Below are 18639 nucleotides of genomic sequence, written 5' to 3' on the forward strand. Positions count from 1 at the left end.
CTACACCACGTTATGTACGAGAAGCTGCAAAAGACACAGGCGCAAGTGGAATGTAAAAAACATGGTGACATTAATTTAAGTAAATATAATGGGCGATATATTGCGTCACTAAAAATTATTGAGGTCATGTACATATATTGCGCGATAAGTCGATATATTGTTTATTGCAACAGGCCTAGCGATAACCACCATAGACATTGAGGGGGGCTAGTCCCCCAATAATTATAAATCGCTAAACCCTTTTCTCAAATATTGCCAATTCGAGAGAGTGAGAGAGAGAGATTAAAGTTGCGTGTATGCGCGTCTGTGCGTTTCTCTTTTTAGAGTGAGTTTACACGGCATAGTAGTGGTGTCCCAATTCTTAGGGGAATATTTTCACCCCTACCCCTTGACACTCTGTTTCAAGGGACAAGGGGAAGGGGTAGGCGGAGGCGGAGGGGAAGGGGAAGGGGTATAAAATAGAATTGGGATTGGGCCTAACTACCAATCAGATTAAAGCTTATAAGATCAGGAAAGTACATTCCAGGTTTATAAGCATAAATGCTTTAGACGCTCAGCAAATGGACTGTGGGCGGCCCGTGGGTGTGCTGACTGCTAAAGAATAGGCTCTTTATCATCATTTTAAGAGTTTCAGGGTATTTTATTTCTTCATGTCTCTTTCACTTCTTCTATATTTTTTTGGGCTATGTTGGTGTTTTGCAAGAGTATTAAAAGCATCTGTGCTTAACAAAAATGACTGACGTTTGGGCAAGATTTATAAATCACATTGAATTCTCATCTCAGGAAAAGATTAAGATGAAGAACTGGATTTTTTTATTTCATTTAAGGGTCTCAGTTTTTCCTACCCTTCTCTGTATACACATGACAGTTGTTTTCTGCCAAAGATCTGCTGGCAATACAGCTAGTTTGTGGCACTTGGCATCAAAACCACTTGGACGTTTTTTTTTTCATTTACATTCTAAAGGCTCATTTGTCAGTATCAGCGGTCTGTGCGATGTGCTCCTCATTATTGGTCACTATTAAAAGTCATGAATGTGCTCGCTGATATACAGCAGAGCACGTACAGATCCTGCGAGGTAATCGCTTGATGAATGTTGTACGGCGGATATTAGGGCTGTAAGTATATTTGAACGGCCTGTAGTGTGTTTGAGCATGTCTGTGTGTTTTCTGGGAGAGCTGACAGCTGGATGTTTGCTCGTCTGTTTTGTCAGCGCACCAGCTACTACTCTGGCGAGTCACGCATAATCATAAATCAGCAGGCGGTTGAGATGACATGAGCTTCTCTCGCTGGTGTGATGTTTCATGCAGGAGGTAAAAACAGTCGTGGAGCTTCTGAACCTGTTATCATCTCAATCACAAGTGATAACAGGTCATTAGGCACAATTCAAACATGCTTTACAATTTTTCACATGATCCTCTTCCTCGTAATGAGGGTCCTTCATTTAGATCAGGTTTGGGAACCATTTTAACAGGAAGTTCAATCACCATTGATTTCTAAGTATACTATATTCGGTATAACACATAAGGCCTTATATTTAGAAAATAAAATAAAATTTGAACATTTATTGCTTCTAAAAAAGTCTCATTGAACAACATTGCTCAAAAATATTTGATAAATACAATAAAAAAATTCTGAAATATTACATTTTAAAATAACTGTTCTATGTTTAAGTATTTAAGAAAAAAATTAATTTATTTCTGTGAAGACAGCTACATTTCCAGTAGCCATTACCCCAGCCTTCAGTGTCACATGATCCTTCAGAAATCATTCTAATATGCTGATTTGAAAACGGATAGTTCCGGCCCTTGATTCGGATTGGCTGAGCCACGTTCGAAGCTGTTGTAAATTACTCTACAAACATACACCTTTGTTTACGTTTGTGTGTTGCTCTGCAACCACTTTGTTGCAACCACAACTGATTCTGAGGAACTATATTGTTTGGTGGAAGAATAATGTTTTTATTAATATCATTACACTTTATTTGCTCTGTTTTATTTTGTGAAACCTTACTACATATATAGAATAACCGTTTTATAAAAGCAATAAGCCCCGTGAAGCCGTGGTTTACAGTGAATTTATAACAGCTAAGGGGGTTTTAGGCACGATGCGAAGCTGTTATAAATTCACTGTAAACCACAGCTTCTTGGGGCTTATTGCTTTATTTGAAAACGGTAAATGTTGAAAACAATTGTACTGCTTAATATATTTGTTGAAACCATGATACTTTTTTCATGCTGCTTTGATGAATAGAAAGTTCAAAACAACAGCATTTATTTACAGCAGATTTTTTTTCTTGCTAAAAAAAAGGGTTCGTTTCTTTAAAAAAATCTTTAAAAGTCTTAAAAAAGACTCAAAATCTTTAAATATACATTCCCATCAGCATTAAAGCAACACTATTGTAAATGTGAGTGGCACTACATTTCCCAAATAAACATTTACTTTTGTGACCCACTGCAATGCGCATCAGTTTTTGGTTTGCACTGTGATTTCTTCCTCATATTTGGTGACTTCATGTGAGGAATATTCCACATGGAGTCCTGGAGGAAAACACGTGATGGCGGATCTTTTCTCTAGTAGGCGGTTTGTATACTTTAGACTTGAATCATGTAATTTTTTATTCACATGTAATGTTGGATTAACTCACAAAACCTCTCATTTGCTGCCTAGCTCCTGTTAATTTTGGACCCTGACTTCAGCGTTTCTAAAGTAAACAACTAAATATAATTACAATCATGTAATATTCCTCTCTCTCCATTTTAGTTTGTGCACCAGTGTTTACTCTTCCACGTGCCAGTGGTGGTACACATACCCTGATGTTGATGAACCCTGGTTATAAATACATGCAGTCATCTTTTATTTTTTCCTTGCCTGTGTATTTTTTTATTGCATAGAAGTGCAACACCCTGTTTTTTATTTAGGAGGAAATATATATGTGACCCTGGACCACAAAACCGGTCATTTTTTTGAAATTGAGATTTATATGTACATCTGAAAGCTGAATAAATAAGCTTTTCATTGATATATGGTTTGTTAGGATAGGGCAATATTTGGCCGAGATACAACTATTTGAAAATCTGGAATCTGAGGGTGCAAAAAAATCAAAATATTGAGAAAATCAACTTTAAAGTTGTCCAAATGAAGTTCTTAGCAGTGCATATTACTAATCAAAAATTAAGTTTTGATAGATATTTACAAAATATCTTCATGGAACATGATCTTTACTTAATATCCTAAAGATTTCTGGCATTAAAAAAAAATCGATAATTCTGACCCATACAATGTTTTGTTGGCTATTGCTAGAAATATCCCTGTGCTAATTGTGACTGGTTTTGTGGTCCAGGGTCACATATGACATAATATAGCATTTTAGGATGAATTAAATGGCATTGCAAAATATATTTTTTATTTTTTTTATGGTGGGTTTTTTTCGCATTGAATTTTGCAGTTTTTCACATTGGTCATGAGTCGTGGTTGAATATCATTGGATCATCTTATTCCTTTTCCTTTTCCATTAAAAGTGACATTAGTGGTAACAAAAATAAATGCAAAAGTAATTTGATTTTACCCAATCTTATCAAAATAATTATATTATTGTCAATGTCCTCAGAGACAGAGACAGAGACAGATTCCTCATAGGAAAATACCATGATGGCCACCAAGTGAACTTTTGCTGCCATGTGAACCAGCATGCCCTATTAATACCGGACTATTTCTGTCTGTTTACCTGCCTGGTGTCCATCGTGGCCCCTGAATGCAGGTAGGGTCAATTAGAGCGCCTGACCACACAGCTACAGGCCCTTAATTGAATAAACAAGCCCGTGTTCACACGGTGAGATGATGTGGTGTCAGTGAGTATGCTGTGTGGGCCCTGTTTCCCTGGAGTTAGGCTTAAGTAGCTCAAAGCATCCCTGGCTCTTAATGAGCTCCACTGTCCAGCAGGGTGCAGGTCAGGTCCTCTCTGTAACAGCCTTCATAAAATAGAGTCCACCTTAAGGGCATGTGCAGATATTCTCCAGGTGTCATTTATTTTCTGTCAGGGATCCATCAGCTCTTATCTTCCTTGTTTTTGTCTCTCTCTTGCTGTTTTTCTTCAGATGGAGTCTCCGGTCTCCACCCCGGCCCCTCCGCCGCTTCACCTCCTCGCCTCTATGGGAAACAGTGACATCGCCTCACCTTGTGAGCAGCTTATGGTGCGAACGCGCTCGGTGGCTGTCAACACATCTGACGTGGCCCTGTCCACTGAGCCAGAGTGCCTGGGACCCTGCGAGCCGGGCACCAGTGTCAACCTGGAGGGCATTGTGTGGCAAGAAACTGAGGACGGTAAGAAAATATGCTGTGGTAAGAGCTTGTGATGTAAGCTGAGGTTACAAATGTTCAGTAGACAGACTTTTGATTGAACCTGTGAAAAAGTCTGGCCAATGCGGTTAAAAGGAAGAGGCAGTCTGATTGACATGTAAAGCAGCCAAGCCAGGGATAATAAATAAATACATAAGGGAAAATAAATAAATCCATACATACATAGTGGCCCTGATTGGTTGTAAAGAACGTGAAAAATTTGTCTAGATTTCGATAGATCTGAATTTGTGTCCATCCATAAATATGACATTTTAAGACTTAACTTGAAATACTGTATTTCTGCTCATAGATATCTAGTTCACTCCAACAAAATTCTGGTTACTAACTTGCCACAGTGATTTGTTGTTCCTCAGAGCTCATTGTATCAACACAGAAACAGAGTTTCCAAGTGGAATGATGAAAAACAAGTCAATCATATTTTGTATGCATACAAGCAAGTAACTTTGTTGGCACAGTGAATAGATAAAAAAGAGATCCAAACATGAAAAAACAACTGAATTGTGTCAAAGATCCATAGAACTGTTGACACCCCATTTTAATTGTTCATTAGTTTAAAAAAAACAAAGCAATGAAGTAGGGCTGCACGATTAATCAAATGCAATTGTCATGTGCATTTTGATAGTAATGCCGGTTCTGTAATCAGCACTGAAAGCATATGAGAATACCACATTTAATAACATATTTTTACTCCAAGCTCACTGCATAATGTCAGTCGAGTGTTTGAAATAAATCCTTCTGAGAGATGATGTGGCTTCTTACACAGAATAAGGCACGCAACATATTTCATAGTATTTAAGCAGTGATAAAGGCATTGCATTATAAATATACTTTATATTAATGAAAATTATAATAATAAGAACTCAGATAAACCATATATTGCCATAGTCGTGTGTTTATTAGTTATGTTGAATCAATGAAAGCAGTTGAATCTTCTGTTTATTCAGCTGCAGCGATAGGCATTTTCTGGGTTTCTTCTGCGAAGCGTATTTGGAGTTTCCGCGTGAGAGCGCCTTCTGGCCTTTGGATGGAGATTTACTGCTGATCACAGAACCGTGCTTCACTGAAAGATACGCATGACAATCGCAGCTTCTGTCAAATCGCGATCTCGATTCCATTTCGATTTATCGTGCAGCCCTACAATGAAGGAACCAATTAAGAGTAGCGGAAAATAATTGTTGATTCCTGAATCAAAATGCTCTTCACAGAATTAGATGTTTAAAGTTTCCTATTTGTCAGCCTCCAGCAAGTGTTTCTGATAGAAGACAGAAAATTGGCAGCAAATTACAGTGGTACTTCAGAACAACACAGTTATGGCGCTTTTCCACTGCATGGTACGTCACTGTACGGTTCGGTATGGTTCACTTTTGGGGGGTTTTCCACTGGGTACAGTACCTGGTACCTGGTACTTTTTTCAGTACCACCTCGGTTGAGGTTCCAAGTGAACCGTACCGTTACCAAAACGTGACGTGTAAACTCTGCTGATCACTGATTGGGCGGAGAGAATCGTTACTACCTGCGTCACTGAACTTGCGACACGAAACACAACAGAACCGCTAGATTTAAATCAGCACAGCCAGCGAAGGATCGAATCCAATTGTTTTGAACGAGCGCACCTTTTTTTTAACAACCTATTAGTGCCACAAAGTGCCATCATTTATCTCAAGTCAGTTTAATGTTGGTTTAGTTTAGATCAATAACAGTGTTAAGTTGATCAGATATAAGCAGTTCTACAAAAGGTGTTGTTATTCAGCTCGAGTCGGTTCAATATGGGCAGTTTGGTAGGTACGTAGAAAATGCTGTATGCACAAAATGGGCATTGAATTGTGTGTACACCATTTTCCATGCAAATTCGGACATACTGAATTAAATATCCTACTCTCATTAATGGAGCACTCAAATGACATAAAATCATTATCCATTTATTGCATATGCATTTATCACACCGTTTATACATCAGGCCCCAGGACTGGAAATGGGTGTTCAAGTTTTAAATGGGTAATGTTGTGCAGTACCGCACAAGCATTGGATTCAAATATAATTATTGATGGCACAATTTTAGATCTGGGATATTTTTAACATCACCCATTACAATGTGACATATGAGGGCTATACAATAGATTACTATGGTTTTTGAGCTTACAAGTCCCGAAAAGCTTCCATGTTCAACCAGCAGGTATGAGGAACAATAACATCTTAGTAAAAATAGTAAATAAGCGTTTTCCCTCATACATTTATAATTAAACTTCAAATATATACAAGCGCTGAAAATGAAAAATAAGGGTGTAGTAAAGCACAGGTCTATTTATGATTCTTTTTTTTTATTTTTTTTTACTTTTTTTTTTATTTAGTTTAATATACAAGATTAACAATGCACATAAAAAATAAAGTAATATTGACAAAAAAAGTAAGGAGAGATATTAAACATACAAATCAGGTTTATGCTACACAGCATATACAGCTATAGTCCTATACATACAGTGGGTACGGAAAGTATTCAGACCCCCTTCAATTTTTCACTCTTTGTTATATTGCAGCCATTTGCTAACTCATTCTATAAAATCTACATCTCTTTTATATTCAGTCTATAAAAGACTGAACTTGAAGATCTTGTATATTTGTTTCTATGTCTTTCCATTTGGCTATGTAACTAGAAGTACACCAGTAAAAAAATGGGACGTATTTGTGCTACATAGAAATCATTTTTAAGATCTGGAAGAGCCATACCACCTTTTTCTTTAGGTAATTGGAGTGTTGAATAGCGCACTCGGGGTCTTTTACCACCCCATATGTACCTGGATATTAATTTATCCCATTCACAAAATTGCTTTGGTGGGATTTCCACTGGGAGTAATTGAAACAGATACAGCAAACGCGGTAAAATATTAATTTTTACTCCTCTTATCCTGTCACTGAAGCTCATGGGGTACATGGACCACCTCTCAATATCGCTCTTTATATTATTAGTAATTAGATCGTAATTGGCCCTATACAATTTTAAGTCTTTAGTTAAATTTACATCTAGGTATTTTAGACATTTTGCGTCCCAATTGATAATTTTATCATAATGTATGTCATAAAAATAATGTCATAATTTTGTTTGAGTTCCTTGTTTGGTTTACAGTTAAGGTCCCCATGAAATCAAAATTAAAGTTTTTTGGGTGTTAGTATCAATATGTTAGTCTTAAGGTTATCTATAAGGATGTCTCTAAGCATTTCAGTGGACCTTTAAACATAAGAATTTGGGTTTTTGTTACATTTAATTTATATCCGGCATATTCATTAAATATCTCTAACACTTGCAAAAGGTTTGTGAAATGTTTCTTGGGTTCAGCTAAATAAATCATAACGTCATCTGCAAACAGACTAATTTTATGTTCTATACCATTGATTTCCACCCCTGGTATCAACAAATGCTGTGTGATTAATTGAGCCAGTGGTTCTATATAGATGGCGAAGAGAAAAGGACTAAGACAGCAACCCTGCCTAGTTCCTCTTTCCAGGCGAAATCTTTCTGATAGAGACCCATTTACTCTCACTCTAGCTGTTGGGTTTTGATATATTGACTTTATACACTGGATAGATTTGTCGTTAAAACCCAACTTCTCTAGTGATAAGTATAGAAACTCCCAGTTGACCCTGTCGAAGGCCTTCTCAGCATCAAGACTGATTAGGGCAACAGGTAGTTTATTTCGATGAGGCCTATCTATTATATGGAGAGTTCTTCTAATATTTTCATATGTTTGTCGACCTTTAACAAAACCTGTTTGGTCCTCATCTATCAAATCTGGTAAGAACAATTGTATTTTGGATGCTAAAATAGAACTATAAAGTTTGTAATCTGTATTAAGGAGTGATATAGGTCTATAATTTTGATAGTGTTCCCTGTCTTTATTTCTGTCTTTATTTGAAATTTTCCTTCTTTTATGACCTAGTTGAAGGTGTCCATTAGCAATGGCATCATTCTGTACCACTCTGAAGGGAATCCATCACTCCCTGGTGCTTTGCCTGACTTTAGTTTATCCATGGCTTGTTGTAATTCCTCGGTGGTTATTTCTGCAGTTAAGATTTTATTTTGTAAATCACCAATAGAGGGCAGATCTAATGTATTTAGGAACTCTAGTACTTTTGTTCTCTCCATTACAGAGGTCTGTTTGTATAGTTTTTCATAGTAATTCTTAAAAATACTTTCAATATCTTTTGGATCGTATTTAATTTAATTTGATATGTTTTGGGATCGCATAATTTAGAGATTAAGTTATTAATTTGTTGCATTCGCATTGCCAATAATTTAACTGCTCTTGGTCCTGCTTCATAATAAGTTTGTTTTAAAAAATCTTGCCTTTTTCTCTACTTCTAACTGTAGTAAGCCGTTAATTTCCTTTCTCAATTCTCCAATTTGAGCCATCAGTGTGTTCTCCTCTCCACATCCTCAGTCTTGATTGTCAAGCATGTAAAGGAAAAATCTCCCTCAAATCCCTAAATGAGAGCATATCTAGGCTATGGGTAGGCAGTGAAGTATGTGCCGCCCACACTTTGCCTGCTGCCATCCTCCCAGTGCCGCCATATAAAGGGCTGCCTCATCAACATTCAGAGCGCATTGGCTGTCTAAGTGTTTTCTATTCCTCTTGCCATGGGCACAGTGTGTCTGATTCACCCTGCTCCTCTGTGGCCACTCTTGTGTGTGTGTGTCTCTGACATGGAGAGGGAGCGTAGTTGAAGGGTCAAGAAAGAGAGAAAAACAAGACTGTTTGTGTGGCCATTCACAGCCTTGCCCAACCAGTGCCACACTTCCACAACATCAGCTCAATCTTTTTGCAGGACGGCTCCCAAACACAGGGCTCCAATCATCTGCTCTTTCACTTTAGAGAGGGAACCGTTGGTGTGCAGGTGTTATCTTCACCCTCTCTCGCTCTCTTTGGGATGGTTCCACTGGTGTGCATCTCTCCTTTTGATGTGTTATTTTTTCTCATCAGAAAAATGTTGGACAGATCTGTATCGTGGTGACTTTGTGTGGGTGGAGAGTAGAGCAGCAAGATCCCGTGGCAGGGAACACATCTCTCAACCACTTTTAGCGCCTTTCGCACCGCTTTAGTTCCAGAACTTAATGGACAGTACTAAAGTACTGGGACGATTTTGCGCGAACAATTTCCCAGTACCATTTAAAGGGTTGCATTCGCACCGACAGTGTACTAGGAACCGGTCGACAGAGACGTCATTTGTGTGCGGCGTTCAACAACGGAAACAAAGAAAAACACGAAAGGCCCTTTTGAGATGTCTTTCCGCTGTGCTGCACTCTCTTAAAGACGTTGCAGACAGTCCACCCACACTTCTCATAAGGATGACTTCCTAAGTCCTATCACTGCCAATGTGTTATGTTTATTTTGGTTTTGAATCTCTATGGCAAAGATTATCTGCCTTACCGCAGAGTTCAGATCCAACTGTAATCAAACACATCTGATGATGAAGGTTTTGGGGTTTGTTAAAAGTTCTAGGTGTGTTAGAGTTGACATTGCAGGTTGGTAAATATCTATTGGTGTGTTCAAGTACTCAGAGTTGGGAAGTCGTAATTACGACAGCAGGTGTGTTCTAATAACTTAGATCAGCCAGATGGTGATGCCTTTTCTGCATAAAATTCAACAAGATTTTTTTTTAAACTCCACAAAATGATGAATAAATGCGCATCAGGTGTGTTTTTGTTTCATTTTTATTCAATGTATGAAGGTGCTGTAAATTTAACATATTCTCTTATGGTTGTTCAATACAATGGTATTTTTTATATGCCAGTTAAGTTTTATTTTAAATGGAAAAACAAGTTATTTTTAACAAATTCAGCATTAATACAGATGCTGCATCCATTGCATCCAACATATTTGCTCACTGACATGACTCGGAAGTCGGAAACGCAGGGCTTAAAATCCAAAGTTCCCTACTGGTAATTACAACTTTGTGGTGACGTTCAAGTGCGTTCAACTCGTAAATACGATCTTTCCGACATGACTTGAAGGACTGAGTCAATTGAGGACTCAGTTGACTTGTTTGGAATCATTACAGTGGCTGCCAGTACATTTCTTATTTTGGATCGTCCTTATTTAGCACACCTAATTTAACTTATTTACTTGTTAGAAGACTGCTCTAAGATCTAAAGTGGTTAGAAATGAGACACCTAAAATATGCAGTGCTGCTGGCCTTTATCTAGAAACCCCACAATGCTGCCATGCTTTTATTTTATTTCTCTATCACTAATAATAGTGTGTTGCCTGTAGGACAGTTCAAACAATAAATCCTAAAGCAATACTTTTGTGAATGTTTTTAAGTAGGGAGGAAATGGAATCACAAAAAGAAATCTCCAGATTGTCCAGCTTTCCTCAAAACCTATTTTCTATGTAGGCAATAGGCAGACATGTTCAGTTCTAATTCAATTGAATTGAAGATTGCAATATTGTATTTCTATAGCATATTATAAATCCGTAATCAAATCGGACATCAATTGGATCATAGATTTATCTTCTTTAGCTCATCACATGGTTTTCAAGTTGGTGTGTTCTAGATCAGTGTTTCCCAACCTTTTTTAAGTCGCGGCACCCTTTGGAAATTTTAACAAACTTGTGGCACCCTACAAAATTAATTTTGTCACAATATTTGAATTTCTAACTTCGATATGATAATTTGAAAAGTGTATATATTCGGTACAACAGGGAAGAACTGCAGAATATAAAGTCATACAGATATTTTTAATATTATTAAAAAAAATCAGTAGGCTAATTTCTAATGAAGAGACCAATTTATATGACAGATTTTAATGTAGGCTTTTATACATATGCCCGGTTGGGAAACACTGTTCTAGATTAAATAAACTATCAAAGGCAATTGGCAGGACTTCAATTTATGTAGCAGCTGTACTGTGTTATCTCCTATTCATTGTTCTATGAGTGATCAGTCTCCTCCTCATTCCATTTCTGGTTTGACTTTATCATGTTGCTAAGCCAAGGACCCAGTACCCTAAACACAAACAAGCAAAAACAACAAAAATGATTGTGCATGTTTTATTGCACTTAGTAATCAATACTTTTACGTAATTAATAAAATACTTTACCGTTCCCCAGACTCAATCCTCCATCTTAGATACGGATATTCATTGCGTTGCATAATTTGTTGCCTCCACTAAAGATGCATGCAGTGCTACCTTAGAATTCGGCCAAAAGGCATCTTGAAGGGGAGCATAATTTAGAGTGGCATTTGTGTCAGGAGCACACCTAGTAAAACAACAAATGTTGCCTAGGAAGCTAGCTGAGCTTTAGAACACAGCATCCATCTTCCATAACTTATTGCAGATCAAGTTGTTGCTGAGTCGCAGTGTCCTCTCATGACTTCCTCAAATCAACAGTGGCGTGCTTTATTTCAGTCAAAGCCCAGTGTGGAAATCTTATCTGGTGTACTGCAACCTTTTATTTGCGGATGGACATATTGACTTGCTCATGTTTCAGCCCAGTGCGTGAATCCCAGAATGGCAGGAGGTTAAGGGCAGACAGCTCTCAGTTCATGATGAAACAGTCAGAGGCAGATTGGAGCAATATTTCTAGGCATCACTCGGACACAAATCCCCTCTGCAGGACGCTGGAAGCAGACCAGGGTCGTGTTGGTGTGGCATCCACTCTCACAAGCTGTGCATGCTGATGCCTCCAAATGTCAGCCCTAAATCTTCTGAAAGTTTATTGCTCTTGAAGTAGAGCCCAGAAAGCCCTCACCCACAGACTATGAAGGGCTTGATGCCAGCAAACGCAATCGTGCCAAACAGCAAGGCTCATATGCCAGTATCCTGATTCAACCCTCTTTCCAGGGCCACTTCAACAAGCTATTGGATCAATGTGTTATTTTATTGCCTGAATTACCTGTTGGTTTAAGGGAAACATAGTTTATTTCATCATTACCTTTTCTCTTTGAATTTGCGTACTTGGCTATTCTTGGATTTCGCTCTGAGGTCAATAAAGTGCATCTTAACTCAGTCAATCCTGCCTCCTGATGATTTCAGACTCGTTCTTTTAAAGAACCCATGCAATCTCAGGACAAGTGCAGCTTTTTTCCTGTGCTGTATTTCCTATTGAAATTGAATGTTTGTGGATGGCAACTCCCTTGTTTTTAAAATATCACTAGGCTTTAGTTATGTAACATCAGCCATGAACCATCATATTTTCATTATGAACCATATGTTATATTTGCAGTTGTTTTATCCTTACTTGATTGGGAAAAAAACTTAAACCAGCCTAAGATATTTTGCTGGTCTTAGTTGGGTTAAGCTGGTCTCCTGTCCAGCTAAAAAAAACCATCATGACATATCTATGTAGAGCTGGTGTAGCCTTTAAACTCCAATAGAGCTGTTTTTAATGGAGTGTAAGAGTGCAGCAGCACACATGCCAAGCTTCTGTTTGTTCCACTTTGGCTACTGAAGGGCATCAGAGGTGAAATGCCGGTCATTTAGCCCGGGTTCAGACAGGTGGCCGGAGAACCGCTAATGACTGCAAGCGAAATAGGAAGGGGCCCCACTAATGTGCTCTTCGACTGACCTCCACTGACATTTTTCAAAGGAGCATTCATGAATTCAGCTCTCACATTTGGAGGCCCACACTATGATGTTTGGTGGAAAACAAGATTTAGGCCTATTATTTCTTTAATAAATAAAAACAATGACTAAAAAGACATGCTTAAAAAGCAATATTCTACAGAATAATTTTTTTGTTAATTTCATTTAATTTAAATATGTTAATTTAGTATACTAATACGTTTCAGTATACTCACAAAATGTAACACCATAGAAGCTTATCTTAAATTTATTAGCCTGACTGAAGCCTTATCAATGTTACACAATATTATTCTGCCTTTCATGACCTATTAAGGGCATATTATTTTAATGTGTTATTGATTTTGCCTGCTATTATGGTATTATGCAAAATCACAGAAACATCCAGCACTTACCTGTCTGAGCTTCTGCAGCGAAACCTCTGAATCACTGCCAGATACAAGCATTTTCATTTGCTTCAGCTGTTTTCACACAATTGCTAAACCATTTGCAGAGGCGACTCACAGTACTGCAAAGTCAGATGGAGGACACATCAAACAATTTTTACTCCCAGAAACAACACACTCTGCTCCTTACAGCTTTTAGCTGGTGTAATCTAGACTTGTGCCGGTATTCGGTAATGCGATGTATCACGGTAATGAATATGCACGATATTGTTATCAATCATGAAGTACACAGTAAAAATAGCAGGGCAGCTTTGAGAGTGCTGGCCTTAGAAAACCTCCATTTGCACTATTTAAATGGGAATTGTGGCTTCTGCAAGGATTGTGTTTGGAATATTGGTAATGAGGTGGAGAAGCAACCAGATGAGTAGTGCTCATGAATCAGAAAACTGACATTATAACTCTACTGTATTACTGTGTCATTGAGTCTCTGTATATAGAAAGAGATATTCTTGCATTATAGTAAGTGTCTTTATGTTTTACAGGTATGCTGGTGGTAAATGTTACTTGGCGGAACAAAACGTACGTCGGAACACTTTTGGATTGTACCCGTCATGACTGGGCTCCTCCAAGGTACGTGAAGTGCTTTAACATATCAAATCAAGAAAATCAAATATTCCTCCCTAGGATACTAGTCTCTGCTTGTCAGCCTCCTTTCCTTAGTACCACATCAGTACTCCCTCTGGACTAGTAGTAAGCCAGGTGTATCACATCATAACCCTTAGGGATAAGGCACACTATTAAAAACATAAACATCGCCAAGCCTATCAGGTGATAAGAATAGAATCCCACCTCTGGCTGTATGCAAGAATCTAAATAGTATGAGTTTAATTTAACGGTTTGAATATTCTAATCATTTTTTTTTTTAGATGTCACAGTCATTTGGAATTACTTTTATATTATTAAAAGCTTATCTTTTTAGACACTTGACAGCCTTTAATATAATCAATATCATACTGCTACTGCATACTGGTAATTGTGAAAATCTTGAAAATCTTTATTTTTCTTTTAGGTTCTGCGAGTCTCCCACAAGTGACCTAGAAATGAGAAATGGACGTGGCCGTGGTAAAAGAATGCGACCCAATAGTAACACCCCAGTCAACGAGAACAGCAACTCGTCTGATAATAAGGGCTGCAACAACAGCAAGACCAGAGCAAATTCCAATAGCAAGGGTCAGCGCGGAAGCCAAAACTCCTCTGAGCGCAGGACTCCGCCCAATAGCAACACAGAGGACATAAAAGCCAGTCCCTCCTCATCCAGTAAGCGCAAGAACAAGCCTGCCTCAGACATGGAGCCCAATTCTAGCTCTGAGGATTCCAAAGGCAACAAGCGTATGCGCACAAATTCACATGGTGGAATGACTTCCTCTGCACTCCCAATTCCTATCATCAAAACTGAGTCCCTTCCTCCTCCTTTAGACCGAACCTGTTCCTCACCTGTACTGATTGACTGCCCGCATCCCAATTGCAACAAGAAGTACAAGCACATCAATGGCCTGAAGTACCATCAGGCTCGTGCTCATAATGATGATGATATTAAGTTGGACATGGATGGGGACAGCGAATATGGGGAAGAATCCTCTCTCCACCCAGAGCCAGGAAGTTGCAACGGAGCTTCGATTACACAAAAAGGCTCTCTCTCCCCAGCACGTTCTGTCACACCAAAAGGAAGAGGTTTTGATGCTCAGAGTCCATCCCCTTCTCCTGGAAAGTTTGGCTCCAAGTCAAAGAAGAAGAATGGTGATGCTGAAGCAGATGTTTGTGGCACACCTATGGAGGGTTGTGAGGACGGGCCTTGCGTCACTGCTGATGAGGCTAGCAATGACGGCATGGACGACAGGAAGTCCAAAAAGCCAAGCAGCAATGTCAAGTCTGACAAGCTGTCCCAGAAGAACATGAAGTCTTCCAGACCCATGGCTCCATCCCTCCCTTCTCAGCAGATGTACTCTTTGCAGCCAACATCATTTAGTGGCGGAAGCCCCAACCATCCTCCAGGGATGGCCAACATGCTGCAGGGCATCCCCAAGAGTCCCCAGCTAAAAGGCATTCAGTCTAAGTTGGGTGTAACTGGGGACTCGATGCCAATTAATACAGCTTTGAGCAGCTCCAAGGACAAAAAGAAAAAGGACAAGAAAAATAAAGATTTGGGCAAGGATGCAGACAGTCCCAAGCTCCCAGGAAAGAGTGGGAAAACAGAAGAGGGCAAAAGCCCATACTCTGAGTCCTCTGACCCAGGAAGCAGGAGTGAGGGTCATCTCAATGGCTCCTCAGACCCTCATCAAAGCCGCCTTGCTAGCATGAAGGCAGAGGCGGATAAGATATACAGCTTCACAGATAATGCTCCCAGTCCATCCATCGGGGTGGCCAGTCGTGTGGATAGCAGCGGACAGCCTCTCACTCCCCTTCACGCCGTCACCCAGAATGGGGCCGATAGCTCCTCGGTAAAGACAAACAGCCCTGCATACTCTGACATATCTGATGCCGGGGAAGATGGTGAAGGCAAAATGGAAGGGGTCAAAGGTAAAGCGGAAGATCAGTCAGGCAAGGACGGTGCAAAGAAGGCGCTATTTCCCTCTCAGGCATCCTCTAAGGAATCGGCGTATTATGCTAGCTATGACAACTACTACTCCCCTAGTTACATCCACTCTAGCCCTGGTGGTGCCACTGCTGGTGGGCCTCTGCCGGAAGGGCAAGCTCTGAAACTGAAGAAGGAAGACGAGCAAGCATCACCCGAGGAGAAGACGAAGGTTGACGTGCAGGATGAGCGCAAAGCTGAGGTCGCTTCAAGTCAGCCACACCAGCAGCAAGCCTCTGTCATTCAGCAGCGCTCCAATATGTACATGCAGCCACTCTACTACAACCAATACTACGTTCCCCCATATGGATACCCAGATCAGGTTTATCACAACCACCTCATGAACACTAATCCAACCTACAGGCAGCAGTATGAGGAAAGGCAAAGACTCATGTCTGAGCAGCACAGGTCTGCTGAGAAAAAGCCTGAATCAGGTGTAAAGGACAGGGAGGCCTCTATGAAGGAGGACTGGAAACAGAAGGGCCCTGTTCCTCCTGGCCTAACAAAAGCCCCCAGCCTTTCAGACCTGGGAAAGCCACAGGCCCCTGGCAAACAGAGAGACACTTCCTCCGAACCTGCCAAGTCAGTCATCATCCCTAAAGGGGAGGAGACCAAGCTGCAGCCACAGCAGGCTGAGGGGCTTAAAATGAAGCTCAGTGAAGCTGGCCATCATGGAAAGGATGACTCAAAGGCAAGTGTGGAGTCTGCCAGGCTGGGTATGGAGCAAGCCATGTGGTACAGACAGGTGAGGCAAACATGTGATTCTTGAACTAAACGACTGCACAGTTCACAAGCTAGAGGGATAATTCACCCAAAAATGAAAATTTAGTCGAAAAAAAACAGATTTCATAAGGGTGAGCTAATTTATTACCTCTCAAAACCTTAACTTTAACGCCTTTCTGTTTTCTGTTTTCAGTACCCTGACAGTCAGAGACCGCCAGATGAGGACCGAGACCGGGAGCGAGACAGAAAAGGCAAAGATGACAGGCCAAGGCCAAAAGACAGCAGCTCCAAAGAAAGTAGTAAAGATGTAACTGATGGTTTGTGTCCTCCCAGCTTTGAGGACCAGCGAAGCGGTGGGAAAGATTCCCGGCCCAATGCTCACATACCTTTCAGCTCCCCCTTAGCACAGCACCAACCCTACCTGCATTACATGCATGGATATCCTTTTGGGCAAAGCTACGATCCCAGCCATCCTGGATACAGAGGCATGTCCTCTGTCATGATGCAGAACTACCCAGGTTAGAAAAATAATCACATCTGAGTGGTGATGTTCATATAATATTATTAGCATATTATTCTTAAAATACAATACATACAATTCTAAAAAGTGCCTACTTACTAGTAAACTTTGTTGCGCAACAATTGGTTTGCACGGATTGGCCAACAACATACTCTGTGCAAGTTACATAAAGGATTACATCTTATATTGCGTTATTGTTACTTTCAAATATTGCAGCTTGTTAATCTAGTGTTGTTATTACTCAGGTAACTAGCTATAGACATGTTGACAGTTTAAAGGTGGGGTAAGCGATTTCTGGTAGCCAATGTTGACATTTGAAATCACCAAAACAATCACGCCCCTACCCCAAAAGGGTCTCGCCCCTGTTTTGATAGCTCCGCCCCACACATACATACACAACCCAGGCAACGATTAGTTCTGTGAAACAAAGAAAAAACCAATGTTACACCGTGTCTACACCGGACGGGAGTGGCACGGCGCGACAAAATACTATGGAACTCATTATAATCAGTGTTGCTGTCTACACCATAGATATATATACATATCTATGGTCTACACTGGATGGGGTGCGGCACGACACGACAAATCCCCGACAGAAAACTGCTAGCTCTGCAAGAATGTCCTCTTTTTGTTGACTGAAAAACAAAACTGGCCACTAATGATGATAGTGCCCCTTGTGGCAACACTGAAAATGCAACACATACTTTTGCTGCTTTGTTAATTGCGTTTTGATGCATTTTGGAACACAATGACGTGTAAAATCGAGCTTGTGTAGCTAGAAGTGTTGGCATTCATGTACTTGCATAAAGCATGTTTTGAGCCTTAATGTGCGTAAAAAGTGCATAATAGCACTCCTTTAAAGTAGAAAAACAGTATGGTCTTCTAATCTTTAGGGTCCTATCTGCCAGCGGGATACCCTTTCTCCCCTTACGGCAGTAAAATGGGCAGTGGAGAGGAGGGAGAAAAATCTCGCTCCAGCCCCACAGTCAGCATCAAGTCGGCTTCAGAATCCAAAGCCTTGGACATACTACACCAACACGCCAACCAGTACAAGAGCAAATCACCCACTGTTGCCGACAAGCCTTCCCATGAAAGGGAGCGAGGAGGAGGCGACCGAGAACGGGAAAGAGAGAGGGATCGAGAGAGGGAGAGAGAAATAGATCGACCGCGTTCATCTCCTTCCCAACGCATAATGCCATCCCATCACCACCTAGGCTATCCTCTTGTAGCCGGGCAGTACGATATGTCTTATGCCACAGGTCAGCAGTCTAGTACTCTTACACATTAACCTATAAAATAAAAAATGAAAATTCAGATGGTTTTGAGATGGCTGCACAGGATGTCATATTTAATCCCAACATTTTGACAGAAATTAGAGAACATTACATTAAACGTTTATTTTATAATTATACAGTAATATATTGTGCATTATTACATTATCTTAAT

General features: G+C 40.0%; 1 protein-coding gene across 1 annotated transcript in view; it reads left to right on the forward strand.

Moving 5' to 3' along the window:
* Nucleotides 1-18639, forward strand: part of LOC107679726 (zinc finger protein 609-like) — a 56743-nt gene that overhangs the window by 34869 nt on the left and 3235 nt on the right. Inside the window, exons 2-6 of the mRNA XM_016475366.1 lie at nt 4096-4321; nt 13861-13948; nt 14388-16695; nt 16867-17191; nt 18087-18452. Coding sequence (XP_016330852.1) covers nt 4096-4321; nt 13861-13948; nt 14388-16695; nt 16867-17191; nt 18087-18452 — 3313 coding nt within the window. The remainder of the gene's footprint in view (nt 1-4095; nt 4322-13860; nt 13949-14387; nt 16696-16866; nt 17192-18086; nt 18453-18639) is intronic.

The sequence above is a fragment of the Sinocyclocheilus anshuiensis genome, unplaced genomic scaffold (assembly GCF_001515605.1).
Source record: "Sinocyclocheilus anshuiensis isolate Anshui unplaced genomic scaffold, SAMN03320099.WGS_v1.1 scaffold224, whole genome shotgun sequence".
In the NCBI taxonomy this organism is placed as follows: domain Eukaryota; kingdom Metazoa; phylum Chordata; class Actinopteri; order Cypriniformes; family Cyprinidae; genus Sinocyclocheilus; species Sinocyclocheilus anshuiensis.